This window comes from Bos indicus, chromosome 22 (assembly GCF_029378745.1).
Source record: "Bos indicus isolate NIAB-ARS_2022 breed Sahiwal x Tharparkar chromosome 22, NIAB-ARS_B.indTharparkar_mat_pri_1.0, whole genome shotgun sequence".
NCBI classification, from domain to species: domain Eukaryota; kingdom Metazoa; phylum Chordata; class Mammalia; order Artiodactyla; family Bovidae; genus Bos; species Bos indicus.
The window spans coordinates 14629443-14649935 of record NC_091781.1 but is presented as its reverse complement, the minus strand read 5'-3'; the positions used below and the strand labels follow the sequence as shown (position 1 = coordinate 14649935).

At 38.1% G+C, this 20493-nt stretch overlaps 1 protein-coding gene across 5 annotated transcripts in view; it reads right to left on the bottom strand.

Moving 5' to 3' along the window:
• Positions 1–17734, bottom strand: part of NKTR (natural killer cell triggering receptor) — a 53563-nt gene extending 35829 nt beyond the window's left edge. For 2 of the 5 annotated variants that reach the window (XM_070776145.1, XM_070776146.1), the window contains exons 1-6: positions 17382–17565; positions 17172–17252; positions 5515–5589; positions 4850–4957; positions 3579–3623; positions 1714–1801 (exon numbers count right to left, since the gene is read on the bottom strand). In XM_070776145.1, coding sequence (XP_070632246.1) covers positions 1714–1801; positions 3579–3623; positions 4850–4957; positions 5515–5589; positions 17172–17229 — 374 coding nt within the window. In that variant the 5' untranslated portion in view covers positions 17230–17252; positions 17382–17565. Of the gene's footprint in view, positions 1–1713; positions 1802–3244; positions 3624–4849; positions 4958–5514; positions 5590–17171; positions 17253–17381; positions 17566–17604 lie in introns of those variants that run through there. The other 3 variants (XM_019984096.2, XM_070776147.1, XM_070776148.1) reach the window with 3 other exon arrangements.
• Between the last annotated feature and the right edge of the window lie 2759 nt (positions 17735–20493).

The window sequence follows — 20493 nt, the reverse complement described above, 5'->3', positions numbered from 1 at the left end:
TTAAAACTTAATCCTAATTTATAAATGTTACAATTTTCATTTGGCATTCCTTGTCAAAAGATAGTCCGATGTAAAATTAAGTCATGTAGAAAATAGACATAGCTTTAATTTTGTTTGATGCTAAACATTTCTAGAAAAGACTTAAGCAAATACTAAGTAACAAAAAAACAAGATACTCTAAATTTTTTGAAGTCAGACTCTCATATACTGAATTTTAGTCAATGCATATACATGCATGGGTTTTATCTCTTAATATTTTATAAATAAGCTAATAAGTATGTAACAATGGGAAGAAGCTACTACTACCCGATAAATCAAATTTTGAAATTACTGATTAAAAAAGGAAATCTAAAAGAAACTTTAGAGCCCTCAGATGGTAGCTTTTGACCAATGAATCATTAGTTTATCATGTTCACAGTTCAGATAAGCTTAAAAATGGAAATGGGAAACCTTAATCAAAGAGTAAACAGCTCCTACATTAAGTTTTTCAAAATATTTTCCACTACTTTTTTTTTTGGCTCTCAAGGAGATTAAGAATAGAAAAATATTCTAGTAAAGAAGTGTAGTAACTAATACTCTATGGGATCAAAAAAGATAGAGGAATAACTGTTTTAAGTCTTCTTTTTTTCCTGTACAAATCCAAGCATTATTATCTTCTGTCAGCTTTCCATTTTTAGGACATTCTTGGGAACAGAATGCCCCTTATCTGAACTTTATCAGATCATGTTGGAATTTATTTTTCACACAAACATAAAGTGTGAGATTTATTTTATATGAATACTTTACTCCTTTAAATACAGGGAAGCGCCATTCATACCCATCCATTCAGAAAGATGACAAAATTTTTTTCTGGTATGGAAAAAATATTTCTCCAATATATATAGGATAACTGCAGAAATTTACTTTCAATCAAAAGCATTAAACTCCATACTAGGCAACTACCTTTCATATTTTATATCATGGAGTTATAATAAAAATAGGTTTTAGAATAACTTTACATAAGAACATAACAGAGAGTATGCCAAAAGTCTTTCAGATGAGAAATAACTAAGGTTTTGGTTGTGTATACACGTACATGTAAAAGTGTTTGTTTTTTAAAAAACAAATTTATCATTCTAAAGTTTTCTAAGCAATAACAGCACAAATTTTTGGTGAAAATGAAAGCAATATTGGGTTAGTTCAATTATGCATAGAGATCTCACAAAGTTTAAGATTGCTACAAATGTTGGCTTAACACCAAATCATTTATCTCTATACAGTGTCAGAAAATAATGGCACCTCTCAAACTGGCTCAAAGAACAACAGTAAGAGGGAAAAGCAACCATACTATGGTTTACTCAAACCAACTGCTTTCCACGCCAAGGATACATTCAGTTCCAGTCATGAACAATTTTTTAAATGCTCATCAAGAGTTTATATTCCAATTCAGATTTGATAAACTGAGCCCCCAAATTTGTTAAGAGTCAAAGCCAATTTCTTAAGATGACAACAGAATAATTTACATCTTCAAGTTATGCCTTTTAAGTACCATCCTTCAAATCCAGGATATATTCTTAATACTGAGATGGCTGTTAAGAGCTTACCAGTTACTATAACATAATAAAACTCAAGCTGACAGAACCTAGTAGTAAATTTGGATCAAGGATACCATCTTTCTTATGAACAGCGCTTCTCTGTTTAGGAAAAGCTCATCTCTGAATTATGCCTACTCACATGAAAAACTGGGAACCATTGGTATGTTTCCCTCGATTTGCCATTGACAAAAGGAACGCTCTGTCATGTTTGAGAATAAAGTTTTCATCTGTTTGAAGAAAACACAAATTTGTCAGTCTCCAATTATAAGCCACTTTTAACGTGTAATGTTCAAAGCAGTAAATAGAAAGCAAAGGATGAAATTCCTCTTCTGGTCAGTACAGATACGTGACTATTTCGAAAAAAATTCTTTTAACTAACCAAATAACAAAAGCATAAAAAAAAAAAAACCCAGATACTACTTATTTACTACTTAGCTTTGAGAAAAAGAACATATATTTAACACTTTATACAAACAGCCTTAGAACAGTCACTTTTAGTACCAACAGACTTTGGCTAAATGATATTTAAACTATTAACTTTCAGGTAAAACTACCAAGAAAATTAAAAAAAAAAAATATAGTAGAGCTCGTTTCTTCCAAATTTCCAATCATCCTGCATAATGCACCATTCATGGGAGCTTTAATAATCCTCTTATGTGCTTAATTTCTATATGGTAAATTTATTACTCAATCAAATTGTTGCTAGATGATGAAACCAACCCTAACCAAAATATTACAGTAAGTTTAGAGACATGCCTAATTAAATCAAGTATGTAGATTCTAATCAATAGGATCAAAAACTATCTAAGGAAGAAAGCCCTGCAAATACAAAAATTTAAATGGCAAGATTCAATTTTAAGATATACATACAAATATCCGCCACAGGCAACAACAATGTTAAAGTGGCCTACAGTATTAATTTCAAATTGCTACATGCTAATGGAATCAGCTCAAGAGCTGTTTGCTACTAGTTCAAAGGAAAACCTCTGTCATAAAGATCACTTAGAGACGGATTTAATTCCAGCAGAAGTATCCTGAAAACTAATTTAAGTTTCCTTTTAACATTGATACAAACAAATCTTTCTTTTGAACAAACAGAAACACAGAAAACTTAAAAAACAAAAACAAAAAAAAAGATTACCTTGGGAACAGGCTTCTGAAAAAGAGTAGTAATCCATTTTTCCCCAAAAGAAATATAAAAGACTATTATAACACTGAAGCTATCATGGCATTAAAACCTAGTAATACTGGATCCCATTATAAATTTCTGCAACTGACTTTTCTAAGGCTTTTTGGGGCAAGTGTAATAGTTAGATTTATGCAAATACTACTGTAGGAATAAAACACAATCATATAGTTCTACTATACAAAAGAAAACATACAAACCTTTGAGAAAGGAAGAAATACCAACTTTTATTCAAAGACACTGTTTGGCTTAGAGGGGAAAAGAAAAAAAAAACTAGACTCTTCACCCTGACATGGAAATAATAACCCATTGGAAAAAGAAAAAAAGATACAGGTGCATGTATGAAATAGTATACAGAGTTTTCCAAGTCTTCAAGCAATATAAGAAATCCAGTCACAACCTGACCCAGACTCTCCATAAATTTATTAGGAAGGGTGCAAGGGAAAAGAGTTGGAGTTTGTGTTACTGAGCTTCGTTCTCTTACCTTTTCATTTTGCAAAAGACCACATTCTCTATAAACAAAAGAATATGTTGACAGTTTTAGGCAGGAAGATAGGAGTTTTCATGTATATAGTTGCCTAACCTCCATGCTGAAAGTCATGTTTAACCATAAAGTTAGCCTTAATTAATCTTGTCAATTAAAAGTTATATATTACAATATAATTTATCCCCAAGTTCATGCAAATAAAGTATTTTCATGCAGCATTAGTTTCATGCAAAAAGTGAACTATAAGTAAACCTCTTCTCATTAAAAGTACATGATCAAACTTGCTTTATATCAGAAATGAGACAAAAGACCATAAAATATTAAGCCTTACCTTTAAAATAACCACCATAAATTGATTCTCCACCTTTTCCATTACCTGAAAATAATGAGCTACGTTAAACAATGATGAAAACTAAAAAAATACTAACATACATAAATTACTCTTTATGGTTTTAATTTGCTGAAGGAGTTAACACCTTGTAATTCCTGCAGATGATAAAAATTCTAATAATCCTCAATCAACCTCATTTTTAAACTATAAATCCAATTCCATTATAATAAAAACTATTTTAAAAAATTATCCCCAGAACCCATTTATTTCAAACACTGACAAAACTCTAAAAGAATAAAACCAATTGAACAATACTTTGGCATTCACTAGAGGGTATTCACCAAATAACTGTATTAAAACTGCATAAAAACAAAACAAAAAACCTCTTAGTATTTTGCTTTTTATAAAAGTGAAAAAGTTGGCTTAAAGCTCAACATTCAGAAAACGAAGATCATGGCATCTGGTCCCATCACTTCATGGGAAATAGATGGGGAAACAGTGGAAACAGTGTCAGACTTTATTTTCCTGGGCTCCAAAATCACTACAGATGGTGACTGCAGCCATGAAATTAAAAGACGCTTACTCCTTGGAAGTTATGACCAACCTAGATAGCATATTCAAAAGCAGAGACATTACTTTGCCAGTAAAGGTTTGTCTAGTCAAGACTATGGTTTTTCCTGTGGTCATGTATGGATGTGAGAGTTGGACTGTGAAGAAGGCTGAGCGCCAAAGAATTGATGCTTTTGAACTGTGGTGTTGGAGAAGACTCTTGAGAGTCGCTTGGACTGCAAGGAGATCCAACCGGTCCATTCTGAAGGAGATCAGCCCTGGGATTTCTTTGGAAGGAATGATGCTGAAGCTGAAACTCCAGTACTTTGGCCACCACGCTCATGAGAAGAGTTGACTCATTGGAAAAGACTCTGATGCTGGGAGGGATTGGGGGCAGGAGGAGAAGGGGACGACAGAGGATGAGATGGCTGGATGGAATCACTGACTCGATGGACGTGAGTCTGAGTGAACTCTGGGAGTTGGTGATGGACAGGGAGGCCTGGTGTGCTGCAATTCATGGGGTCACAGAGTCGGACACGACTGAGCGACTGATCTGATCTGATCTGACCTGATATATTCTTGGCTTACAACATTCATTCATCCAACAACTATTCACTGACCATCTAATATTTACATCATACTGTGACACAATATTTACAATTAAAATAATGAGGTGCTTTAGGAATTAATACAGTTATTAAGAGCATAACTTTTAGCTCTACCTTCACTGAAGTCCCCACCCTGAATCATAAAGTTTTTAACCACACGATGGAATGTAGAACCTTTATAACATAACTTCTTTCCAGTTGTTTTCCCAAGGCCTTTCTCTCCTGGAAAAAAAAAAGAAATTAAATTTAGCTACAAACATATTCTTCCATGGGAACAACCATTCAATTAGCTCTTTGTCAAATTCCTCCCTGGTATAGGACACTCTAAGACATAAGCAACATTATAAATGTCTTTCCTCCCCATTTTATCTACTGTTTAAAAATATAAATCCAATTACATGTAACAACAACATCATTATGTTCTGCTTCTCTATCCTCTAATCGTAAATTTATTGTGAGATCTGGAAGGCTAAATTTATTCAAAGTACTAAAATCTGTAAAATTCTATCAAAATAAATCAGTTTTGAATACATGCTATTATTTTTTAAACTACAATGCATAAAGATTCCATTACATATGGTGGTACTTCCTTTTTAATTTTTGAGACCATTTCTTTCTCCTCTCTTTAAGAAATGCTTCCCTGACTTATCAGTGAAAATAATATTTTTTATTTTTCATTTCACAATCCATTACTTTTTAAGGAAAACAGCTATTCTGTTAAGGAAGGTAAAATTTTAAGCCAGGACTTCTCATTGGAAATAATCTAATAATTCATTTACCTGAGCATAGGCAAAGGAAGTTTTTGCATGTTTTTGGACATATATCTGAAAAGAGCTGAAACATAATTCGACCAACTGAAATAAAACACATGAAAAACAGGTAAGCAAGTTGATTAAATGTATCATATTTATATGGGAGAAATAAAGAAAATAAACAAATTGAGAGGCCCATTTTTATCATTCATTTTAATTTTTTTAAGAGATTCAACAGGAAAAGAATTTAACTAGGCAATACCAATTAATAAGAACCATACTATATTTATTAGCATTAGGATTCACATGCAACCAAAGTGAATTCAGTCCAGAACTGTGGGATTTTAAGTGTCTTTAACAGGACCTTATTTTATTAGATCTCTCTTAGTATATCTCCTACCTGAACTATTAATCTTTAAAGATATTCTCGATAACAGTTGTCTGATTTATGCCTAAACCCCTCCAGTGATGAGAGCACATCATAAGACAGTCACTCTGGGCTAGTACTAGTAGAAGAAAGCTCTGTCCTCTACATTTACCTTTATGCAAGAACTGTTCACAGCCAACCCCTGAACTGTCACTCACAACTAAAACTCACATTAAATTCCCTGAGAGGGCAGAAAGAGAATAGGTTATGGTTCCTAAAAACTAATCAACAAACAAACAAGAAACAATAGGAGCAAGTCTCCAAATTCGACTTAATTATGCAATAAACAATCTGCCTACCAATGCAGGAAACTCAGGTTCGATCTCTGGGTCAGGGAAGATCCCCTGGAGGAGGAAATTGCAACCCACTCTCAGTATTCTTGCCTGGAGAATCCCATGACAGAAGAGCCTGACAGGCTACAGTCCATGGGGTTGCAAAGAGTCAGACAGAACTCAACATGCCTCTCATGCCAAAAGAGAAGTGTTTCACAAATCTGTTCATCTCAGGACTCCTTTAAACTCTCAAAAATGACTAAAGCTTTTAAAATGTGGGTTATAATTTTGATATTTACTGTATTATAAATTAAAACTCAGAAATTTTCAAAACAAGAATACTCAGGTAACTGTTCCATCAGCTGTCAGAGCAGTGACATCATTACATATTCTGTAATGTCTTGAAAACTCACCTTGTGAATGAGAGTACAAGGGGCAAATCATATTATTTTAAAAACTGTTTCAACTTTGCCCTCCTATCAATAAAATAAAGGGAATTTTGAATTACAACCATTTTCCAGGAGTTCCTTTTCCCTTTATTCTATAAAAGCTTTTCCATTATGAACATTTGTACATAGTCAAGACTTGTAGAATATATCAAAATTAACTGGATCAGGCATAATCCAGTAGACACAAAATGCCTTGATATATTGTGTCACTAAGATTTTACTTTATTCCTGGCATGTCAGTCAGTTACTGTGAGGACAAAACAAGGTTACTGTGTAAGAAACAACCTTAAAGGATAAAAAGTAGAAGAATGGAATCATATAAGAAGAGACTCCCATGTCAGCACTGTCAAATCGAGTGCTGGAGTCAAATTAATGCAGTTTCAAAACCTTCTAGCTGATCTTGATGTCTAAAGAAATGAAGAGAAAGTTAAGAAAGCAAAAAGGAAGATAGCAATGTATCTAAAAACATTTCAGAATTTTAGGAAATGCATGTAATATCAGTAATATTAAGTACTATTCTTTGTATTTACATAGAAATAATTTATTATTCTATGTAAAATAATTTATTAATACTCTTATCAGAGTATTTCCATCACTCATAAATCCCTAAGAAATGGCTGGCTAGGTGGGTGTCAAAATTCAAAATCATATAGCTTTGCAAACTACAACATACATAGGTCTTTGGAATCTCTTTAAGATAGATGTTTTTCAGAATAAAAGATATAATCAAAACAACTGAAACTTCACCTTTTCTCTAGGACTATAGTAACTTCAATAAAGAGTTCTTCCGCCCAAAGTCTTATGCCTCCACACAAAAACTGATGAAAATTTCAAATATTTTTAGTTTCTCCTTTACAGACAATTATGAACCCTCTAGTGGTAGGAGTACGTCAAGGCTGTATATTGTCACCCTACTTATTTAACTTATATGCAGAGTACATCATGAGAAATGCTGGGCTGGAAGAAGCAGAAGCTGGAATCAAGATTGCCGGGAGAAGTATCAATAACCTCAGATATGCAGATGACACCACCCTTATGGCAGAAAGTGAAGAGGAACTAAAAAGCCTCTTGATGAAAGTAAAAGTGGAGAGTGAAAATGTTGGCTTAAAGCTCAACATTCAGAAAACGAAGATCATGGCATCTGGTCCCATCATTTCATGGGAAATAGATGGGGAAACAGTGGAAACAGTGTCAGACTTTATTTTCTGGGGCTCCAAAATCACTGCAGATGGTGACTGCAGCCATGAAATTAAAAGACGCTCACTCCTTGGAAGGAAAGTTATGACCAACCCAGACAGCATATTGAAAAGCAGAGACATTACTTTGCCAACAAAGGTACATCTAGTCAAGGCTATGGTTTTTCCTGTGGTCATGTATGGACGTGAGAGTTGGACTGTGAAGAAAGCTGAGTGCCGAAGAATTGATGCTTTTGAACTGTGGTGTTGGAGAAGACTCTTGAGAGTCGCTTGGACTGCAAGGAGATCCAACCGGTCCATTCTGAAGGAGATCAGCTCTGGGATTTCTTTGGAGGGAATGATGCTGAAGCTGAAACTCCAGTACTTTGGCCACCTCATGCGAAGAGTTGACTCACTGGAGAAGACTCTGATGCTGGGAGGGATTGGCGGCAGGAGGAAAAGGGGACAACAGAGGATGAGATGGCTGGATGGCATCACTGACTCGATGCACATAAGTCTGAGTGGACTCTGGGAGTTGGTGATGGACAGGGAGGCCTGGTGTGCTGCGATTCATGGGGTCGCAAAGAGTCAGACACGACTGAGCGACTGAAGTGAACTGAACTGAATACCCTACCCTCTAACCTGATGAAGAAACAAAATTTCTATTGACCTTTCACACTCATGGGGCAATGGTTAGAGCAGAAATTCTGTCTCTGCCATGGCACTGTGTTGTTAAGAGCAAAAGAAAAAAACATGAACAAAACCAAATTGTTTTGGGTGCAGTACTACAGTACAAGGTTAAGAACACTGCTAAAGACTGTAAAGTAAATGATGTACCTATCAGAACTGTTAAAAAAAAATTCTGAATCATACTGGACATGTAGTTCATCCACCATTGTCAGAATTCCATTTGCAACAACACTGACAGATGAATACCAACAAATGTAGAAAAACAGCTGAAAAGCACAGGGATTCAAACAGGAGTAAGAGGTAAGAGACAAGGAATAACCATCTTACGTTAAAGGCAAAAAAGGAGAAAAATCTTTGTATATTTCACGTGGAGATTTGAGGCAGAGAAAAGGAAGGAAAAGGATAGTGCTAAGAAGCCAATTTTCTCCTCTCAAAGTCCCCATAAAAACCCGTAACAACTCTCAGAATGGGAGAATAGCAAATGAAACAAGTAAGAAAGGATTGATTTCCAAAATATACAAGCAGCTCATACAACTCAATACCAGAAAAACAACCCAATCAAAAAGCGGGAAAAAGACTTAAACAGACATTTCTCCAAAGATGACACACAGATGGCTAACAAACTCATCAAAAGATGCTCAACATCGCTCATTATTAGAGAAATGCAAATCAAAACTACAATGAGATATCACCTCACACCGGTCAGAATGGCCATCATCAAGAAGTCTACAAACAATAAATGCTGGAGAGGGTGTGGAGAAAAGGGAATGCTCTTGCACTGTGGTGGGAATGTAAATTGATACAGCCACTAAGGAAGACGGTATGGAGATTCCTTATAAAAACTAGGAATAAAACCACCATATGACCCAGCTCCACTCTTAGGCATATACCCTGAGGAAACCAAAATTGAAAAAGACACATGTATCTCATTGTTCACTGCAGCACTATTTACAATAGCTAGAACATGGAAGCAACCTAGATGTCCATCGACAGATGAATGGATAAAGAAGTAGTACATATACACAATGGAATATTACTCAGCCATAAAAAGCAATGCGTTTGAGTCAGTTCTGATAAGGTGGATGAACCCAGAACCTATTATACAGAGTGAAGTGAGTCAGAGAAAGATAGATATTGTATTCTAACACATATACATGGAGTCTAGAAAAATGGTACTCAAGAATTTATTTACAGGGCAGCAATGGAGAAACAGACATAGAGAATAAACTTAAGGACATGGGGAGAGGGGAGGAGAGGGTGAGATGTATGGAAAGAGTAACAAGGAAATTTACATTACCATATGTAAAGTAGACAGTCTATGGGAATTTGGTGTATGGCTCAGGAAACTCAACAGGGGCTCTGTATCAATCTAGAGGGGTGGGATGGGGCAGGAGATGGGAGAGAGGTTCAAGAGGAAAGGGATATATAGGGAGGGGATATATGTATACCTATAGCTGATTCATGTTGAGGTTTGACAGAAAACAACAAAATTCTGTAAATCAATTATCTTTCAATAAAAAAATTTAATTTTTAAAAAAATCCGTATGAATTTGCCTTCACGACCTTTCAACCAGGCCTGTGGTTATTACTGGGATTCTCTGGGCCCAATTTATAAAAAAAATAAGGAGAAAAGGGGGTGAAGGAGAACCTTCTTGCTTACAGAAATGGTAACAAGCCTTTGCCCTAAAACTGAACATGAGCTCAGTGCTCAAGCTCACGTTCACGCAAATGCACTAATTAAAGCAACTTAAAAAACAAGTGTGTCACATGCTGTGCTAGGTTCTTTACAAATACAGGCAACTCTGCAATAACATGAAAAAACTGAAAGAAACACTGCATTATCAAAAAACCACATAGAAAGACAACTGTTCCCATGGGACAATGTGAGCTGGGGACAAGGGAATTTCAGGTTCTAGTAAAAAATATTTTTTATCTTAGGAGTATCAATGATAAAGGCATGCTTTTAGTTATAAGAATATCTTATAACATTTAAACATCACTGGGGAAATCCTACAACTGATCACACCTCACTCTGACCTTTCTCAGCACTGTCATTAGCATAACCCTCCTTGTGGTCTTTCAAGTAACTAGTAAATAGATGAGAATAATTCAAAACAGCAGTGCTGCTCACCATCCTTTTCTCCCACACAGTAGTTCCCCTCCTTGCTATCTGTGTCACAACACAAATGGTAATCTGGCTAAGAAAAATTGTGCTCCTTAATTGATTAGAATAAATTCATTTTAAAAATATGATCTTTAAGACACGTGGTTGTATTATTTAATTACTCTTTTCAAGAACCTTACCATGCAAGCAATACTGCACTGAAGTCTTATTAGTCTGAGTATATACAAAAGGGAGAAATCATTTAAATGGAGCAAACCATTGCATCCAGAGTCATCGAGTCATTGTATTCACAAGCTTATGACCCAGAGCATGCTTGAGATGGGAGATTCATTTCTCCCGGCCCCCGTACAAATCAGGTCTCATATGCCCTGCTCTATCTCAAAGTATAAGTTATTTTGGATATTAATCTAAAGTTTAAAGGTTAATTTCGAATACAAGCAAATTTTGCTGTACTTTAGAACCACAATAATGACTCTATAGTACTTCCATTTCCCCACTCCAGTACTTTTGCCTGGAAAATCCCATGGACGGAGGAGCCTGGTGGGCTGCAATCCATAGGGTCGCTAAGAGTCAGACACGACTTCACTTTCACTTTTCACTTTCACGCACTGGAGAAGGAAATGGCAACCCACTCCAGTGTTCTTGCCTGGAGAATCCCAGGGTTGGAGGAGCCTGGTGGGCTGCCGTCTATGGGGTCGCACAGAGTCAGACACGACTGAAGCGACTTAGCAGCAGCAGCAGCAGCAGCAGCACTTCCATTTACAAAGAGGTCAGAGGGCTTTCCCTAGGTCATAAGCAGTACTCAAACATTTGTCTTCCTCTTTACTTTAAACTTGTTTCTCAGTTTCAGTTCCAAATACTCTATAGTGTTTACTAAGAACATATTTTTAGTTTCTTTGATTCATGTGAACCTTGAGCAGTAAAGCTAAAACATCCATTTTACCTATTTTGATAAATTGCCAGGGTTTTATGACATTGTTCTGAGGCCCACATAAACAAAATTCTAAAGTCAAGCATTCTTTTAAAGAAACACCTTGGTCATCATTTTGGAAAATCAACTTTAGTTCAGTTCAGTTCAGTCGCTCAGTCGTGTCCAACTCTTTGTGACCCCATCAATCACAGCACGCCAGGCCTCCCTGTCCATCACCAACTCCCAGAGTTCACTCAGACTCACGTCCATCGAGTCAGTGATGCCATCCAGCCATCTCATCCTCTGTCATCCCCTTCTCCTCCTGCCCCCAATCCCTCCCAGCATCAGAGTCTTTTCCAATGAGTCAACTCTTCGCATGAGGTGGCCAAAGTACTGGAGTTTCAGCTTTAGCATCATTCCTTCCAAAGAAATCCCAGGGCTGATCTCCTTCAGAATGGACTGGTTGGATCTCCTTGCAGTCCAAGGGACTCTCAAGAGTCTTCTCCAACACCACTTTAAGCCTCTGACAAATACAAAATAAGTAACATTCTATTCAAGAAGGAGGCTATATCTTTTTAAAATGTCAATCTCATAAAAGACAAAAGCTATGGAAATGGAGGGTAAAGAATGATATAAATGATTTTTTAGGCCAACGAACAAAAACAGAATACAGAGATAGTAGATTGTATCCATGTAAATTTATGAAGTTGACAACCGCATTGTGGTTATGTTGGAGAATACCCCTTTCTTTTCTTTGAAAAAAATTTTAAAATGTTTAAGACTCTTTTAATGAATATTTCTATTCTTAATAAATACATGCACGTACTTAGGGGTAAAGAGCCATGATGTGGGTAACATATCTTCAAATGATTCAGAAAAAAATTGTGCGTTTAGAGAGAAAGAGAGAGATTAATAAAGCAAATGGTATAAAATGTAAATAGGTGAATCTAGGTAAAGAATCTAGGTAAAGAATCGGAGAAGGTAATGGCACCCCACTCCAGTACTCTTGCCTGGAAAATCCCATGGACGGAGGAGCCTGGTGGGCTGCAGTCCATGGGGTCGTGAAGAGTTGGACGCGACTGAGTGACTTCACTTTCACTTTTCACTTTCACGCATTGGAGAAGGAAATGGCAACCCACTCCAGTGTTCTTGCCTGGAGAATCCCAGGGACGGGGGAGCCTGGTGGGCTGCCATCTATGGGGTCGCACAGAGTCGGACACGACTGAAGCGACTTAGCAGCAGCAGCAGCAGGTAAAGAATAGATTGGCATTCTTTTTACTGCTTTTACTTTTCAACTTCCTATAAACATGAAATTATATTCAAACAAAAAGTTTAAAACGATTGCAGATAAAACCCAATGCTTGAGTTCTATGAAAGCATGTGTCTTTATCAGCAGTTCTCAAACTCTTTGGTCTCAGAATCCCTCTATATGCTAAACAATTACTGAAGACTTTATAAAGACATTTGAATATGGTTTTTAAAAAAATAATTTTATGCATTTAATTTTGGCTGTGCTGGGTCTTTGTTGCTACACAGGTTTTTCTCTAGTTGCAGCAAGAGGGGACGAGCCTCCAGTTGCAGTGTACGGGTTTCTCACTGCAGCGGCTTCTCTTGTCAAGGAGCACAGGCTCTAGGGCACACGGGGTTCAGCAGCTACAGTTTCTAGGCCTTAGAGCACAGGCTCAGTAGCTGGGCCCACTGGCTTAGTTGTTCTGTAGCAGGTGGGATCTTCTCAGACCAGGGGTTGAACCCATGACTCCTGCACTAGCAGGCAGTCTCTTTACTACTGAGCTGCCAGGGAAGCCCAATATGGGTTCTTTCTTAATACTTTACATTTTGAAATATGAACAAAAAACTTAATGAGTGTCATCTTTTACATTTTTGCAAATCTCATTTCATGAGATTTCCTATTTCATGTCTAATGTAATAAAAGATAGATTTTCCTATCTGCTTCTGCATTCAATCTGTTGTGTCATTGCTGCCTTTGAAAAACTATTGAATACTAACAGAAATGGGAGTGAAAAAATTGGGAGTTTGACTTCTGGTCTCATGATAGCATTTCCCAGTTTGAAAACAAAAAAAGGTCTACACCATTATACTATTATAATGTAATATATTACAACTATAACTTTTCAAAAATACCTTACATAGACATTCTCATTTTAAAACTACACCTCAGGCCTCTAAGAAACACACAGCCTCCAGGGGAGTGATAAATCAAAGGCCGTACTCCAGAGGTGACTTCTAATACTGCTTTTGCTATCTTTATCTCTAATCAAATAGTAATTAGTAAAATGAATGCTTAAAATCTGTTTTTATTGGCAAACTGGTAATGTCTGGAACATACAGACTGAATAAAAACATTTGGAGATAATCCATACCCTTCCATTAATAGGACATAAATCTGGAGTCACCCTTTGGAGTAGAACCTCAGGCTGGGTTCATCAAAAAGGTCCTGGGTCTAGTCAAGATTTAAGAGGATTCTGGTACACAAAACTAAAAGATTCGCATGGCAATTTTCAAGACCAGAAATCTTCCACATAAAGAGTACTTGGAGCACTGAAAATGACTTCATCAGACTTACAGAACTGGTTTTATGACTTATGTGTATGTATACTTGCTTGTCAACATCTACATATGGCAAATGTGACTTGCTTTCACTGTGTCCTGGTAGCAAGGTTGTGACAAAAGCAGTCTACAGCCATTAACTTATTGGTGACTCCTTGATATGCTCTAAAAACTTAATAGCCATTTTTGACTAAACTGGCTTAAATCAGTTTGCACCAGATATCTAAAACCTGTTTCCCTGGGCTCCAATATTCCACTTCTTGATACAACATCTGAAAAGGGCAAAATAAGTTTCTGAAGCACCAAATAGAAGGAAAAGGTAGATTCCTATTTCATGTCTGCCCTGAAAGGTACTCAGTTTAACCAACCAGTAACAACCATAGAGAGAACTAATATTTAATCAAAGAAGGGTGGACCTGCCTGTCAGAAAAAATAAACAGAACCTCTGAAAAAAGAAAACAGAACAAAACACCAATGAAATGAAAATCTGGTTCTTTGAAATAACAGTAAAATTGGTAAAACTCCTAGCCAAACTGGCCACAGAAAGAAAGACAACAGGCACAAATTATCAGCATGAGGAATAAAAGTGATATTACTATAGATCCCACAGATACTAAATTAAAGGACGATGTTGTTTGACAACTTAAGATTAAATGAGCTAGTTGCTTAAAAGCCACAAACCACCAAAACTCAAAGAGAAGTAACAACATGAATAGTTCTGTAACTATACTCATGTAATTTAAAGACATTCCTCTTTTAATATATACTTGCATTCATTTGGTGGCTTTACAATTCAAAAGCCTCGTTTGCTATAAAATATACAAATTTCCATTGATAGTAATGGAAAATACACACTGTGCTGTTCAATTTTTATCAGTACTTATTGATCTCTCATTAATATGGACAACGTAGCTACTCATTAAAGGATCTTTACTTATCAAAGTAAATAAAAGATATTACTTTGTATCAAGTGAATTATTAACTATACGAGAAGACAAGAGTTATTACTTGAATAAATACTCAATGACATACATACTAAAGGTTAAATAATACAAAGCAAGACACCTCATTTCAAACAACTGAAGAGATTCTTACAAGCTGTGTAAAAATCAAGTACCTACTGCTGCTGCTGCTAAGTCGCTTCAGTCGTGTCCGACCCTGTGAGACCCCATAGACGGCAGCCTACCAGGCTCCCCCATCCCTGGGATTCTCCAGGCAAGAACACTGGAGTGGGTTGCCATTTCCTTCTCCAATGCGTGAAAGTGAAAAGTGAAAGTGAAGTCGCTCAGTCGTGTCCGACCCTCAGCGACCCCATGGACTGCAGCCTTCCAGGCTCCTCCGTCCATGGGATACTCCAGGCAAGAGTACTGGAGTGGGGTGCCATTGCCTTCTCCACAAGTACCTACTACTTAGATAATATACTGAAAAGTGCTAGAGAAATATCAATATTATATATGAAACTGAACCATATGAAATTGCCAGTTATCAACTGGTTCAACCTAGAACAATGCAAGCATTCCTTGTTTTATATACGGTTCAGTGTTCTCTAGAGTTCTAGTCACTTCTACCGGAACGGTATTATAATATTGGTGATCAAAGTTCATTTTACATTTGCCAATCACATTCTGGAGATGTTTCATGACAAAAGTTATTTGCGAAACTAGGATATGAATGCGTACAAGATAAGGAGTACTTTCCAGGGCTACAGAACCTTTGTTTGACCTCTACTTTCCAGGACTATGCTATTTTTAACTCTTAAAAAAATAAGCCTTCTTATTCAAAACGAAAATTCACTATAGAATAATGATTAAGAGCCTCAAGGTTCAAAAGATGAAGAGAGAATGCAACAAAAATTTCTAAGATCACATCATTCCTTTGCTCAAAACCTTTCAACATTTTATCTCACGGAGTCAAAGTTCTTACTCTGGCCTTTACTCATTTTGTGCTACTCAGTTGCCTCCTTTACTCCTCAAACAAGAAGGTACGCTTTCTCATCAAGTCAAGGAGGCTACTACACTTTCTGTTCCTCAAACAAGAAGGTACACTTTTTCGTCAAGGCCTTCATATTATCTGTTCCTCTATCAGGAAGGTTCTTCTCTGAGATATCCACACCCTCACCTTCTCTTTCAGGTCTACTTAAATGTCATCCTCTTAAAATGTCCTTTTCTGACCAATCTATTAAAACAGTACCCCTATTACAAGACACTTATTTTTTTTTCTGGTTTATTGTCTGTCTTCCTCCAACAGAATATAAACTACAAGGAAGAGAGGCCTTTGTTTTATGCATTGCTATATTCTCAGTCTAGAACAGTAGACAATCTGCTGAACAAGATCTGCAGAAAGACTGTATACATGCTTCCAATTAAAACTTCTGTCACAGTAAAAAAAAAAAAAAAAAAGCTAAGAAAACTGTTTGAAATCTCGCACGCTCTGCTACGTAGAATGAAGTTAACTATCCTTGAGAAGAAAATATCTCATTTTCAAAAAAATATACCAAGGAATGGCTGGATTCCCTAAAGAAAACAGTAATGGAAGAGAACACACATTGCAAGTCCGTTGATACTAAATGCTTTGGTTTAAAGCCCAAGACTTGTGCTAAGTCATTACCCCATGAACCAAGGAATTATGGCTAAAGACACTTAAGGAAAAATAAAAGCAAAGTTAACCTATTAATGATGCACAAGAATTAGAAAATATACAACGTACGAGTCCAAAGCTCATAGTACAGAGCAAGATACCAGAAATCGAAATTGGGAGTGTTTGCTCCTTAGAGATATTGTGAGAGACAAAGTCCAGAAGGATCGCACCCCTTTTCCTGGCGCTAAGGCAGGGCAGGAACACTCAGGAGGGGTGCAGGGGCAAGGAGTTTGGGAGGACGAGGCCTGGACTCCGATTAGTTTGTATCCGGACCACCCTCCTCTCCACAGATTTTCCCTCAGGAGAAAAGGGAGTACGGACTGCGCCTACCAGTTCCCAAAAAGGCTTGGGGGAGGGTTGATGAAGGTAGACCCCTCCCCTTCCCCAAGGCAAGCCAAGGCCCCGCAGGGCTCCCCAGTGGCCCGGCTCACCCGGCTCCCGGTTGATTTCGATGTCGAAGTGGCATTGCGGCCGGTCCTGCGCCCCCATAGCGACCGAGGCGGCAGCAAAAGCTGGGAGAGATGGAGAGGAAAGCGGTCAGGGCGGGGGCTGGGGCGGGGGCTGGGGCGGAGCCCGCGCCTCAGTCACCTCCCGCAGGCCTGTCGCGACAGCGCCGGAGGCCGAGACCCGCTCCCTCTCACCTCAGGCCTCCCGGCTCCCATGGAGTGCGCACACACATGCAGCCGCGCTCTTCACCTGGTTGGCCTCCAGCCTGAGACCTCCCAGTAGACAGAGGAGAAAGCGCTGCCTCCGCGGCCGGAGGCCAACGCCACTAACGGACCGCCACCCCCGCCCCCCGGCCGGGTCTCTGATTGCCACGCTAAACCCCGCGAGAGCCAGGACAAATACCGCGAGAGCACGTACTCGAAGGCGGTGGTTAACAGTAGCGGCTACGCCTACGTGGGAATGCCTGGGAGCTCGAGTCCCGCGCTCCTATACCTGAGCTGGTTCTTTTTTGCTCCGCCCCTTTCCTCCTTTACGTTGCAATCAGACGCCAACTGTGGGGAAGCCCCGGACGCGCCTGCGCTCTCTACTTCCTGTTGTCCTTTCTCAAGGGCCGTGTCAAAGTATTTGCAGATATCGCGAGGCTTCCTTATTGTCCATAGCTGCAAGAGTTTGGAGAATCAAGTCGTTGAGGATCGGTAGACTGACAGTTTTGACTTTCTTTTTACTCAGGGAGTAGTTATGACCCTATCCTGTTAGACTGTCTCACTTCAAAGGCCGTTTAGGTACAGTTATACGTGCGTTTCCGCTTTGGGGGCCAGCGTCATGGGCATAGTGTTCAAGGCGATTCTACCTCTTTTCTAAATTGTCAGTTCAAGACCTTTGCCCTTATTTTAATCATGTTCTTCGTCTAATAGAAAGCAAGAATTCTGTATAATAACGTGTTGTTAAACGATGTATGTATATTCTGAATACAAATCCTTGCTAGGTTTATGTAATTGTGACTATTTTCTCCCAGTCTGTCTTGCCTTTTCATTGTTTTGATAGTGGCTGTGGAAAGCAGTTTTTAAATTTTTTATGAAGTCATTTGATCAACTTTTTCTTTTATGGTTTGTGCTTCTCTGTGTAAGAAATCTCTGCCTACCCCAAGGTCATGAAGATTTTCTCCTATATTTCCTTTTAGAAATTTTATAACCCTGTCTTTTTGGTGTACGTCTATGATCTGTCAGCATTTGTGGATATGGTGTGAGGTAGAAGCTGAAGTTCTTTTTTTTCTCATAGGGATATACCATAGTTCCACCACCATTTGTTGAAAAGACTGTCTTTTATACATTGAATTACCTTGGCTTTGTGACCACATATGTGCCGTTCTATTTCTGCGCTCAATTTGCTACATTGATTTATCTTTACCATGGGCCACACTGTTGGGTGGTTGTTGTTTTCCGTTATTTTCTTAAAATTATAATATATACTTTAACTTTTCATAAACTGGTCTTTTAACTTTTTTTAGCTTATTGTTCAGAAGCACCAAGTAGATTCGCATTGTTATATCACCATCACTACCATCTAGCCACAGGACAATCTTCATCTTGTAAAACTAAAATTTTGTACCAATTAAACAATAACTGCTCCTTCTCCCCTCTACCCAGGATCTGGCAAGCACTCTGCTTTCTTTCCTTTTTACTTTATTGTGGTAAAAAGACTTAACGTGAGATCTACCTTCTTGACAGATTTTTAAGTGTTCAAGCTGTCTAATAACGTGAGTGGGGGGCAGCTGCTATCACACTCCAGCTGATAGTTTTCACTGTGGACCTGTAATCCAGCATTGCTAGAAATCCAGGCTTTCATGGGAAATCCTCAACCCACTCCAGTGTTCTTGCCTGGAGAATCCCAGGGACGGGAGAGCCTGGTGGGCTGCCGTCTATGAGGTCGCACAGAGTCGGACACGACTGAAGTGACTTAGCATAGCATAGCAATGCAAAACTAAAGACATTGCACAGCACCTACCATATTTGCTGATCAGATCAGGCCCTTCAGCAGCCTACCTGGCATAGAGTACAAGCACAAACCACATGAATAATAGAGAACAGAGAAGACCAATGATGGGATAGAACCCTACAGATGACAGAATGAGTCGGGGCCTCTGAAAAGGGCCAGAGCCTTCAGCTAACACACTTGAATGTTTACCATGCCCAGCTCCCAACCACATAATCTCCACCTCATAACCTCAAGAGGCAGATACTACTTTTCTTATCTCCATTGTAGAGCTTAGGAAACAGAGCTTACAGAGGTTCTGACAGATTTGGGATTTAAAATGAGGTCTCTCTTCACTGTTTACATATTACAGCCTTCCTGGGTTGAAACCCTTGACTCTCAACAAAAGGAGGTTTTAATTTGGGGTTCACTTACAAGAAGCTCTTTGCCCCGTTTAACAGATACATCTCAAAGAAGGAAAGTTCTTGACAGAACAAAGATAAAAGAAGCAGAAAGAATGATAACATAGAAAAATCACCATTAGGTAATCCCTAATGAAGAAGAGAAGCAAAAAGCAAAGGAGAAAAGGAAAGATATAAGCATCTGAATGCAGAGTTCCAAAGAACAGCAAGGAGAGATAAGAAAGCCTTCCTCAGTGATCAATGCAAAGAAATAGAAGAAAACAACAGAATGGGAAAGACTAGAAATCTCAAGAAAATTAGAGATACCAAGGGAATATTTCATGCAAAGATGGGCTTGATAAAGGATAGAAATGGTATGGACCTAACAGAAGCAGAAGATTATTAAGAAGAGGTGGCAAGAATACACAGAAGAACTGAACAAAAAAGAGCTTCACGACCCAGATAATCACGATGGTGTGATCACTCACCTAGAGCCAGACATCCTGGAATGTGAAGTCAAGTGGGCCTTAGAAAGTATCACTACGAACAAAGGTAGTGGAGGTGATGGAATTCCGGTTAAGCTATTTCAAATCCTGAAAGATGATGCTGTGAAAGTGTTGCACTCAATATGCCAGCAAATTTGGAAAACTCAGCAGTGGCCACAGGACTGGAAAAGGTCAGTTTTCATTCCAATCCCAAAGAAAGGCAATGTCAAAGAATGCTCAAACTACCACACGATTGCACTCATCTCACACACTACTAAAGTAATGCTCAAAATTCTCCAAGCCAGGATTCAGCAATACATGAACCGTGAACTTCCAGTTATTCAAGCTGGTTTTAGAAAACCCAGAGGAACCAGAGATAAAATTGCCAACATCCGCTGGATCATGGAAAAAGCAAGAGAGTTCCAGAAAAACATCTATTTCCGCTTTAT